The sequence below is a fragment of the Larus michahellis genome, chromosome 1, assembly GCF_964199755.1.
Source record: "Larus michahellis chromosome 1, bLarMic1.1, whole genome shotgun sequence".
Classification (NCBI taxonomy): domain Eukaryota; kingdom Metazoa; phylum Chordata; class Aves; order Charadriiformes; family Laridae; genus Larus; species Larus michahellis.
This window is the reverse complement of record NC_133896.1, coordinates 30,285,904-30,298,273: the sequence shown is the minus strand read 5'-3', so window position 1 is coordinate 30,298,273 and position 12,370 is coordinate 30,285,904. Positions and strand designations below refer to the sequence as shown.

The 12,370-nt window shown below is 36.6% G+C and overlaps 1 protein-coding gene across 4 annotated transcripts in view; it reads right to left on the bottom strand.

The window, feature by feature from the left end:
- The window catches only part of DOCK4 (dedicator of cytokinesis 4), a 254,830-nt gene that overhangs the window by 68,935 nt on the left and 173,525 nt on the right, over window positions 1-12,370 (bottom strand). For all 4 annotated transcript variants that reach the window (XM_074607063.1, XM_074607144.1, XM_074606881.1 and 1 more), the window contains exons 24-25: window positions 5,118-5,245; window positions 2,818-2,952 (exon numbers count right to left, since the gene is read on the bottom strand). In XM_074607063.1, coding sequence (XP_074463164.1) covers window positions 2,818-2,952; window positions 5,118-5,245 — 263 coding nt within the window. The remainder of the gene's footprint in view (window positions 1-2,817; window positions 2,953-5,117; window positions 5,246-12,370) is intronic.

The window sequence follows — 12,370 nt, the reverse complement described above, 5'->3', positions numbered from 1 at the left end:
ATTTTTGGAGACTTTTATTCCAGTTATAAAATCTGAGACTACTCAGATTTGGCTAATTAGCCAAAACAAGCAGCCTAAATAAATAAGGTTATAAGTATACCTGATTGCTAGCTTGACTGACAAAATTTGAGTATGAACCTTTTGAATACTTCCCTTCTTGCATAAGAATTTTAAGCAGTCCTTTCTAGTCACCTTCCTTCTATGTTCCCACATTTACTTTGACTTCTTGTAGTATATTAAAAATCACAGTCTGTTACAGAAAGCGGTACTATTGTAGTTGACAGACAGATTAGCTATAAAAGAGTACCAGCTTTAGCTAATTGTTAACTGACCGCTAAATTTGAGCTTTTAATTCAAATGTAAGTAGCTATACAGGCAGCTGGTTTTTAAAATAACAATGAACATTCAGCTGCATTTGTTGAACTCAACACAAAATGCGTGTTGTAAGCTTTCTGCCAGTGTCAGACACAGACTAAATAGTCATGGTACATGCGAATCCTGCACGAAAGCAAACTCCACACACATAACGACCTTGATAAAAAAAACATTCAGCATCTATTTCTAGTGTCATAAGGCAAGCCAAGCAGTATATCCAATTCACTTAGGTGGAATCCTGAAGTAATTTTTTGTGTCTTATTTATGGAGCACAATTATGAAGATACATGGAGCTCACAATTAAATTGCAATTCATTTAGGTTCTGAACTTCCAAGATCTGAAATCAATAAAGGTTCACTTCAGTTGGATTGCTTTCAGCTAACCCTTTATATGCAAACACATTTTTCCTAAGGAAATCCAAAGGTCTATATCACTGACATCCTAAAGCAGAAGTTTCACTTTCACCATTACGTTAAATTCAATGCTTCTTAGTATAACATCTGTAACAATGACACGCTGAAGCCATGTCTTCTTTGTGCTCGGTTTAAAGCATCACATGCCTCTTGCACTGCAAATTGAAATGGTACCAAGGTACCAAAACTACTTAAGAGAAAAGAAATGGTGCGGTCATGGCAGCACACAGCCTGATGCTGCCTGCTTTTATGCTGCTACTTTGTGCTGCTTCTTTGTGCAGAAAAACAGTGACACGTGGGCCTGGAAGATCACACCGAGATGAGTTTGGGACTACTTCCACAAGGAAGACTGTATCTGATGCAAAATTATGACAGAATTTTATCCAGTGTGCTGCCATGAAACATCTCACAACGAATATTTTATGATACATGCAGCTTGAAATAATGGTAACACACTGGAACAGACTCTACTGCTGTACTCACAGTGAGTACTTTATCATACTTGCTCTACAAATAGTTCCAAGAATCTGGCTCCATGTATTGCCATAAGCCCATACTGCATGATGTTTCTACATAAATGTATATAATTGCCTTATGCTGTGCTGTGAGTCACTTCCACATTAAGTATTCTTTGAGAGCCTGTGGTGACAATGACATGGCTTTTCTGATGCATAAAAAGAAAATTTTGCAACTTGAAAGCACTTTCAGAGTCTAATTTTTTGATGGTGTGAAAGAATTAGGCTGTCATGGTGTTTTATGACAACTTAATCTGCAAGCAGGTGGATAACTCACAGGAAACCGATAAGCTCGGAGCTTTGCTACGCTAACGGCCTACTACAACCATTATTTCAGCTTAGATTTTCTTGTGATGGCCTGATATGCCACACAGTGTACATTTGTAATTTTGTAATTTAAATAAAAAAAACCCAAACTCTTAGATGTATAGTCCTGCTGAATCACAGTGATTAAAGCATGGTGTCATCTTATTACAGAGCTTGGTCAGCTCCATAAAACACTTCATATAATGTTTGTTCTCTGTGGGGTAAAATCAAACAAACAAACAAACAAAAACCCCAACAACACATTTATTCCGCAGCTACTAAATGCTTTTGAAATGTTTGATCTCAGAGGACATTCTGGTTTGAAAAACAGTCATCTTTCCATTAATGAAAACTGTTACAGTGTAAAAATTGGGCAATTAATTAATTAATTAAGTGTATAATGAGATGGTAAATCACACAGCGTAGTGTGTTCTCTGCACAAAATGTTACCCCCTCACCTCATAATGAGGTCACATCCGTTACTATATTAGAACTGATTTGCCCTTCAAAAGCAAACTGGCAACCTTGCTGAAAACAAAGCAAAATAACACTTCATTTTGTTTCGTCAATGCTCATGATAGGCGTTTCTGTAAATGCCTGCATTTCAACCTTCTAATTTGCATGAGTTGTTATAGTAGGTTGACCAAAATATCATTTGTTAATCTTCTAAATTCATCCTCTATGCTCTACTTCATGTGATAGAAATGAAGCTCAAATGCTCAGCCAAGAGAAAAAAAAATAATCTCCCAATTAATAAATTTGAATTTGTACAAGTCAGTGTCACAGATTCTACAGGCATTTTTAGAGCTGTTTCATCATGTAAAAACATATGAGTTTTAGGAAGTAAAATGTTGTTGATTGATGCTCTTGCATTTTCAGGAATTCAAACTTAAAGAGAGTTTCAGAAAGCTATTACATTTGTCAGTAAAAGAAACACAATGAAATAATTATTGACCTGAAACAGTCTCAAAATAAATACTGGTTTTGAGGTTTTTTTTGGTCACAATTTATAAATAAATTTGATGAAAAGAATTACTGTTTCCACTGAAAATGAATAAAATGCAAGAAAAGTGTTCTTTGTTCTCCTCATCCTCTGTTTTATACACAAAATCTTAACATTGTGCATTGCAATATAAAGACAATGTTGTCACAAATCTAGTAGTCCAACCAATGACAACTGAGAGCTATTTCAGTATAAGAAACTTACAGTCACATCTTGAAACTGGAGGCGCATAGCGGAGCCTGATGGTTGTGGTCGGCTGGTAATCTCTAGTATGGTCCTTAACAGAATATCTAGCAGGCTGTTCACAATCACATCAATTTCTTCCAGGACAGATTTTTCCTTAAATAATAAATAAAACATTTAAGATTTTAAAATAGAAAGATGACCACAGGCATATCTCCATTCGTGTTATTTTAGAAACAAATGATAGTTTTACTATGAATGTCACAGTTGAGAAACAAGGACTATTCTCTAATTGAGATATTGTTTAATTCTATTGATTTTTTTCTAACAGTTTTCAATTAATTGCATTGTACTGAAATATAAAGGACAGTTATGGGGATGATTTTGAATATGTAAGTGTTCATCAAATTAGCATAGCTCTATTTTCAATTAATGTTTAGAAGAAAGCAGTAAATAATATATGAGAACTTTTGGGGCAAGATTTTTATAGGTAACACCCATATATTTTCTGGGGAAATTGCCAAGGGAGGCTTAAATTCCAAAAAGTAGAATTCTGTTTTCACACTTTGAAACTATCACCAGAAACAAGCAGATGGTGCTCAACCTTCAAGACCTGCTTCCGCAGTAAGGACCAGCTACATCGCTTCCCATCAACTGAGAAGCACAAACAAATTAGTCATTTCTGTAAGCCTACAACTGCTTGTATGCAGTATCGATACAAAGGAACCAAAGCATTCACCGCCAAAAGAGACCATGATACCTCAATTACATGCATGGAAACACTTGATGAAGTCAAGTTGTAGTTACTTTTCCTTTTTAATTCAGATGGAAATGTGTTTTCTCTGCTTCAACAATGTTTTCTGTCTCCACTGCAGCAGACACCACCATCTTAGTCTGAGCGATTTTATCCACAATTTAAGATGATAATTCTTTGCAGAAAGAAACACTTCATAATCAAATGCACACAACCAAACTAAAACTCAGCTGACAAACAGATCATTCAACTTTGCTGACACCGAGGTGTAGGAGTGTTTTTTTTTTTTCTTCCAGCTTCCTACACACCCAAAGCATATGATTTGTAACAAACTCAAAATTCCTGTTTGGACTCAAGATGAGTCTAGTGTCATGGCCGGCTTCTCTGTCACTTCATCTAGTACCAAACAATGTTAACTTTGCTACTTATGAAAACAGACAGTATACGGTGTATTTAGGAACTGTATCAACTGTGAGCATTCATGGACAAAGTACTGTTAGAATGGCCAACAACGTTGATTTTCAAAGTTGCCTGACTGCAAATTCACTTGCTCCCTCAACACTAAATTATCTTGATTACCATGGAAGGAATGAGGCTCTAAACTGATACACAAAAATCATATCAAAGTCACTAAGTTAATACTCTCAAAGACTACTAAAAATAGTAGCCGCATATCTTGAACACTGGAGAGAGTTTTATGTAGACATCCACTTGTTATTGTGTACATCTTTGCCTTGGTGACTCCAAATGAAAGATCTCCTGAAATTAAGACCAGACATGTAAACCTTTCCCCCAGTCCAAAACCACAGCTATGCTTTATCACTTTATCTTGTAAGGAGGTATTACACTAATCCAGGAGCCGCTGCAATGAAAATGTTGTTACGGGGCCAAAGTCGCACGCCACGTCCCTATCAAATCACTGATGGAGCAACTTTAATTGCTGACAGTGGTATGAAATGAAGAAACACATAAACCAGTTCTCACTAACACATTCCAACGTAATGTATGCTGGCCTTGTTATGTATGTACTGCACTAACTACAGGCAATGTTTGCTTTTAATCATCTTATATCCCTTTTCCTGTCAGAACTTATCACCATCTTCATATTTGCAATGCACGTATCTAAGCTAGCTCTCATAATGTAGCTTTCACAGATTAATTTGCAAATACAAACATCAGAAATTGGCCACAAAGTCTATCAACTAACAACCAAGGGCAATCCCCCTTGCAACAGTCATATCAATCTATTTACCTATATCACCCCTGTGTCCTCTCTGACTAAACAGCCCACAAGAGAAAATGCCTCTAAAAGAAAGTGGACATTTCTTTCTGTCCAACACAACACTCAAAAAGAGTCACAGCTTGGCAGAACGCTATGCGCTACAATTAAAATACTCTTGCATGGGAAGAAATGGCTCACGAGAAATCAAGATGACATGCTTATGCAGAATCACTACACAGAACACTTTAAAATGGTCTTGGTCAAGGTCCAGTTTGTGTCATTAAATGTCATTGAGCCATATAAAGATGTTCAACACCTTGTGGATGTCACATGGTGTTTACTTACTGAGCTGTTCTTCTTGATGAGGCAAAATATGTTGCTAAGGATACGTGCACACATTATAAGGTCCTTCTGCTCTTGTAAATGCATGTGGAGATGATGTAAAACTACCGGAAGAAGAATATATCGAGAATCTGGAAAAAAGGAAAAAATTTATGAGTAGGAGCTTCTCATAGAATAATTTAATTTTAATATAGACATAAAATATATCTTCAGTCCAAAAAGGTATTTCTGATAAGCAGAAGCTTTTACTTGCTTTAACCAACATTTTTGATACGCGGAAGCTTTTACTTCATAATCATAGTATCCCAAAACAAATATTTGAAGAACAAACAATATGCTGAAAGTCAGTATGTCACATCATGGGTGGAGAAAAACACCACTGTGTGGAATATACTATAGATAACAGAAAATTCTAAGTAATTATTGAACTGTCACGCAAAAAAACTTAGCGTAGTAATACCTGTATTCATAATAATGTTAAATTATGCTCTAGAGTTCCCTGTCATGTGACGGGATCCTTTTGCAAGCCAACGCCACAATAGATTTAATCTTGAAGTTACGTTATTCTAAAAATGAGTTCACTTTACAAAGAAGCAGTACCTACATATTTCTTTCAGGACTTTCACTTTCCCAGATTCCTCACTCCTACTGAGTATGAGAAATTTAGATCGCTGGTGTCTACATAAAATGATTTTCCTTTCCTCTACTTCATTTTCTAAACGCAGCACTTTGGTGATATTTTCAGTCCCGAATTCTCTCAAAATTATGCAAGAAGTTCATTAACATGCTACTTTTTCTTGCTTCTTTTTCTTATAATTAAAGACAATGTTAAATGGGAAGAGCCCTAATACTTACACTTGTGATAACACATTAAACACTTATTTACAATTTGATAAATGGAATGGGTGTTATCTGTTTTCATTTTGTTGTTTTTAGATCTTTGCCATAATTATGTTCCCATAGAAATGTACTTGAATCATTTCCTCTATTAAAATTTTAATGATGATTATATACTACATTATCTAAATATATTCATCTACCCAGTTCCTTTGTTCATTAATGTAATTATTTCCTAAAAACTGAGTTTGTCTAGCTGGAAAATTACTCCTTTAAAATCATTTTGCCAACCAGGTACTGTTCATGGATTAGTCTTTCTATAAATACTTTTTATCCTCTTAAATATTCACTCTAGTTTTTCCAGGAGGGAGAAGAAGATGGATTTATTCTGAGATTTTATTTCTTGAATGCTTCTTTAACTCACTGAAATATAGCACTAGTCTTGTTTTTCTCTATTATTTCCTTGTTTTCATTGTGTAATTGTCAGTATAACACAAGACAAATCATATGGACAAGTTGATTTGTACGCACTATTTAAGTATATTCTTGTTTTCAAAAAAAAAAAGGCTTGCCTGCTCTTTTTAAAGGGGCGTATCATGCTTATTATTTATTCAGGTGTTTTGCTATATCTTCCTATTGAAGAAAAATATAAAAAAAGACTATATGGCAATAGGTCATCAATGAATGTAAAATCTGTAGTACTGAGACCCAAAACTGGGAAACAAATAGCCTTTATCCAGTGACTGCTTGCTTCTGCCAGTGCCTCGGCAGGTTTTCATCAGGAGTGGCCTGAGAGTTCACATCTGCCTGCAGCTGGGCAGAAGCGTCTCAACCAAACCAACCAGGCAGGGAGGTGGTTGAGTCACCATCTCTCGAGGTATTTAAGAAACTTGTAGATTTGTCACTTGAGGGCATGCTCTAGTGACAGAGATTGTAGGGGTTTTGTGTGTGTGTGTGTGTGGTTGGACTCGATGATCTCAAAGGTCCTTTCCAACCATGAAGATTCTATGATTCTTTGTCTACCTGAAGAGCAGAAGCTCAGCAAAGTGTTGCCCCACATAGTCTGAGATGTCAAGTGTGCACAGCTGCCACTGACCCATCCACTGCAAGATCCATAGGGTCAAAAGGAAAGCAGGCAGGAAGATGGCTAATACGCAGACGTCTGGTTAGGCACGTGCCAGCTTCTGATCCTCACCCCTAAATCTGCTTATTAATTAGTGATAAATGAAAAGATAGAGATAATGCCTTCAGCTGAAGTGAAATTCTTATAAAAAAGACCTAACCTATTCTTACAAAAAGACCTAACCATCGGGTTACAGGGGATGGCTCCTTTTCCCTGCTTTGTGATAGGCCTTACACATACTGAATTCTTGACTGGTAACCCATCTTCAACAGAAGAGATGAAGTGTTCTCTGCGTAAAGCAGCCCATGGCTCTGCATTTGGGGTACTGTCTTCCTCTTCAGGAAGCTGAATCCAGGCTGGCAGAGCACTGAACCTGGTCTTCCATTCCCAGGCAAACACTCAAATCACTACTCAACTCCACAACTGTCCCAGAGAAGCTACAGTAGCTCTTTCACACTTTACTGGCGTGAGCCGTACCCTTTGGGCCATAGGTCCTCTGAGGACAGCAGGTCTTCTCTTGCAGCTACAACTGAAATCCCTCAGCCCAGAAGGCGAGGAGAAAACAGGAGCAGCCCTGTGCCTAGGTGTTTCATCTTGGTTAACTCTAGGCAGCTTCCTGATGAGCACACAGAGGATTTGTTACCTTTACTGAGGTGCCCACTACTCTGTGCACTGCTTACATGTAAGCACAGCATTATGAACTACATTTTGAAGTCCAGAGAATCTACTTGTAGCAACACTTGACTTGTAAATAGCCAATTCTTACATATATGACCTGAAGCACCTCAGACAAAACTGAGCATCCTCATTCAACTGTTTCAAGTATCCCATTTTTGCAAAAGCTCCATAAAATAATCAGGAACTTTGTTTTACCAAGACCAAACGGATTAGCAAGAAGCATTTTCTAATGACTTGCAACTGTACATGGGAGGGAACAATGTCTGTTACTGAACTAACCACCACATATAACGCTGCTTTAGATATATTCCTTGTAAATTCATAATCTAAACACCTCTCTGTCTTGACCCGTTTAGGTGGAGAGATACAGTGGTGTTACAGAAAAGGAAAGCTGGCACATTCACCTCTCAGCCAAACCAAGGATTATGTGAGAAAGTTTGGAGAACGTAGTGTACAACATTTGTCTTGAGTTACTTTTTTTTTTTCTTAAAAATTGTCAGCTGCAATGTCAGCCACTGTATATAGAAAAATTAATGAGCGCAAGAAATGGTGCAATAATCAGAACTCTTAGCCGTCACTCACTGTCCTAATTTTTCTTCTGTGCAGGAAGCCAAGTTAGCTGACTGTTTAAAATGCTAATACTTGCCCTTTACAAATATTATACAGAAAGAGAGGAAAAAAATCATGACATGGAGCTTTTCAAGTACATGCTTGGCATAATTAGAAAGACAGGCTACTCTGGGCAATCCTGGTGACTTTCCTATGCAAGCTACATTAACATTTAATATTTAACCCACAGCACAACTTTCCCCCTTGCTTTTCGGTTAGCGGTAAAGCACCTGCATAGATATAAAAAAAACTTTCTTTATTCTGGTGTATTTTAAAGATTAATTTCAGGAAGACGATATTCATTTCAATGACTATATCAGAACAGATGAGCAAAACTTCAGCCTGCTTGGAAAAAGGATTAGCGTAATTGAACATTTTAAACAAATAAACAGCATTCTCCTTGAACAGTGAGAAGCAAGGAAGTTGTTCTTCTTTTTGATAGTTTTACTTGGACCTATTCAATTTATGCCTCCTTGTTTGGAAGAACTTTCAAAAATTTCATGAGGAACTGTTTTCAGTTGAAAGAAAAAAATTGCCTGAAGTGCAGAAGCAAAACACAGGTATGGCTGAGAAAGTCCTCTTTTAGCCTAAGAAAGAGACACAGGTGTGAAGCATCACTTGCAAAGCTTTTGCAAAATATTTTCTGCTCTCCGCTATAGAGGTACTAATAAAGGTCGAATTTTTGTATGCAATATACATACATACATGTCCCCACAGGTGTGTACAGAAGTATACATACACAAAGAACTCCAAAGAACAGTATATTGGTATAGAAGAGAAATTAAGAAATACCAATTAATCTGAAAAAGATACTGGAGTACTCGAAAGCAGTACTATGGATCAATGTGTAAAACCTTAATGTTTTGAAAAAAATACTTTTTTTTTTTTTCCCCCTCAAATCCGTGTTAACATGTAAAGTTTAATGTATTTTAACTAAATTTAATCCAGGATTTGTATTAACAATTTCAATATTGATAGGCTTTTTGCATTTTTATAGCAATTAATTAGCTTGCAGTGATTACTGAGATATCTTACAAGTCTCATTAAAGAGAAGTTTTGAGTCTTTTGAAAAAACGATGGAATAAGAGGGAAATCATAACACCTAGCTTTTAGAACTAAACCTCCTTACCAGTTAATGGTATCTTTTCCTGAACTTGTTAACAGCTTTTTTTTTCATTTCCATATGAAGTCTAACATGTAACAACATCCTTTCCGTGAGGCAGTTCAAAGATATTAAATTATTCTCACTGATTCTGTCAGATTTTCATCTCTAAATGGCTATTGAAACATATAATTTCCTACATGTACGTTCTCCTGTGAGATACAGGATGCAATTCTTAGGTGAACTTATTCACAGAGACAGACTGAGGGAAGCAGTCAATCTCTGAAAGAAAACAAATAGATAATTATCACTTTTCTAATCTATTAATAGTGGATTTCAGTGTAAAATAAGGAAAACAATAAAAAACAGATAAGGGATAAGCTATATATAAACCAAATACATAAAACTTCACACATGAAATTAATTAAATAAAATGAACACATTAAGATGTCTTTAAAACACCAACTCAGGATTTTTCCTAGCTTCATAATACTTATACATATCATATAAAGACGCCATACACCATATGATATCTATAGTGTAAACGGTCAGAGAATTAAACCCCTCCTCTATTTGTTTTCAACAGGTTGCCTTTGTCCTACCCAGCTACTCTTGCATCGGGGTCCAAATCCTCATATTTTGGGAAGACACAAAGTTTCTTGCCTTGTAAGAACATTCTCCATGTGGTAAAGAGCTGCACCACAGATTATAACTGGGCTAAGATACAGGCTTTATCAATGCGGAGTTTTCTTTTATTAGGACTTTACTTACTAATGTAATCTCTCTCCTGGTAACTGATGTGTTTGATCAGTGGTGATTCCAAGAAAATTCATCCTCTTTGGAGGAAGAAACCTAGACTTACACACCTCATGTTTTCATAGCTATTGAATTTGCAAGATCAAATATTGCCCTTAGAGTAAAAAAAAATTATTGGTGTTCTGATAACTGCTGTTTAACCATGTCAGGAAGGACATGATTTGAGATGTGTTTCTCTTATTGTCCTTAACTCTTCCCAGCAAAACAGATCTAACTCTTCCCCAAAGCAAGCTATAATAATAATTAATGCAAAAAAGACAGCAAACGAGTGCTAGACTACTGATGTATCAGAAATGACAAAGGTAGAAAATCATCTGGGTACAGGCATATGTGGGTCATCAATTTGGCCATTCTACAAGCATCAACAGGGATGCGTCCAAAGAGTTACACCCAAAATACCAGGAGACTGGAAAAAAGGCCAAGAGGAAATAAATACTGATAGTCTTTATCAGCAGGAAAACTGTCATCTGTTTCTTTTTAGACAACCAATGTAGTGTACTACAAAGATACAGAAGTAAACACGAAAAAACAGAAGTAAAGTAAGGCCTTAACCCCTACTAACTTTTTCATAGGGGCTAGGCAGTTAGCTGCTGTTGACACCTTTTAACGTCGCTGTAGTTGCGACCTATGGGAAGAGCTGAAGTTTAAAATCACTGAAATGGAAAAAGGGTCTAAGCAAGCTATACCAAAACCTCAATACAGAGCCATTTCAGACATCCTATCCACACATGATCAGTAAGTACGACATATAACCTGCATTCTCTAGAGAGACAGGTAGAGACCAGATGCATCAAATACATCTGAAATTGTACTAAACACCCGTCCTTGGGCACCTTACATCAACCCCTTTTATGTCTGATATTTCTGTTTTCAACGATATACCAAATACATTTCCCAATTTTAGCAAAAGCATAGCTTTCGTGTCTGTTGATTTCTGCAGCGGTGGGAGCTAATGGTAGTTGTTCAGGCCCTTGCAGCACAAAATGCGTAAAACTCCCATGCTAAACTACTCTTGCTTGTTTCCAAGCAAGCTCCAGATAACAGAAAATATTATCTAAGAAGTGCCCTCCTCATTTCTAGACATTTGAATAAATATTTCCTGCATTCCATCTATTCCAATGTGTTAGCTAACACTGCAGCTTGCAGCGCTCGTCAACTTCATCTGGGAGACAGAAATCAATTATTTTCACAGCAGCAAGGCTCAACTTCACATTAGGATGTACTGTTTACTCTGCACATTAACATAGCTGAGCGCAATATTTATGTTCCCAAGAGGATTTTTAAAAGGACTTCCTTCTAGGGATTGACTGAGGGAAAGTCTACTTATATTTTTGTATTTTAAAGAGATAAAACATTAAGGGCAAAGAGACCAAGCTGCTTATCTCCACAAGACCCTTCAGCTTAATGACAACTGTACAATTGTTTGCCTGAGCTTCCTATCATGGACATTGGGAGCTTATTCTACTGCCTGATGTCTTTCACAACAGTTTCCCTGAGGTCTAAGAAATTTAGATTCTATTTGTATATAACCCGCGCACTCCATGTAAAATTTAACATGTAATTTTCTAATTTTCATTGCTTTTATAGCCAAACCAACTCATATTACTTCTTAATAATGAAACGGGATTTGAATAGAAAAATAACACTTTTACAAAAGGAATCAAACAAAAACTGTCATAAGGCTGAAAGTAGATTTACAAATTCAAGGAAGTCCCCAGGAGTCCCTCACATGGCATTAAATAACTCGAATTACATGCATTCATTTCGATCTTCTGGTTAGGTTGACCTAACCAAGATAATGAGAGGAAAATGGCAACGATGCTACCTGGTCCCTAAGTAGTTTGGAAAATGAAAAATGTAATTTAGAGCATCCTTAAGACTGCTCCACCCAGAGCACCAAAGGTGTGATCAATCAGCTGTAGGGAGAGCTCACTGTTCTGGAAAGGACCGCCATGGAGGCTCACACGGGAAAGGGTTTTGCAACCATAATGAAGCAAAGTAGCCAGGATCCAATACTTCTTACCCATTTCTTTGAGCTCATATTTTTAAAGTACAATCACTGAAAGCATTTAAAAAAAATGTTTCAAGATG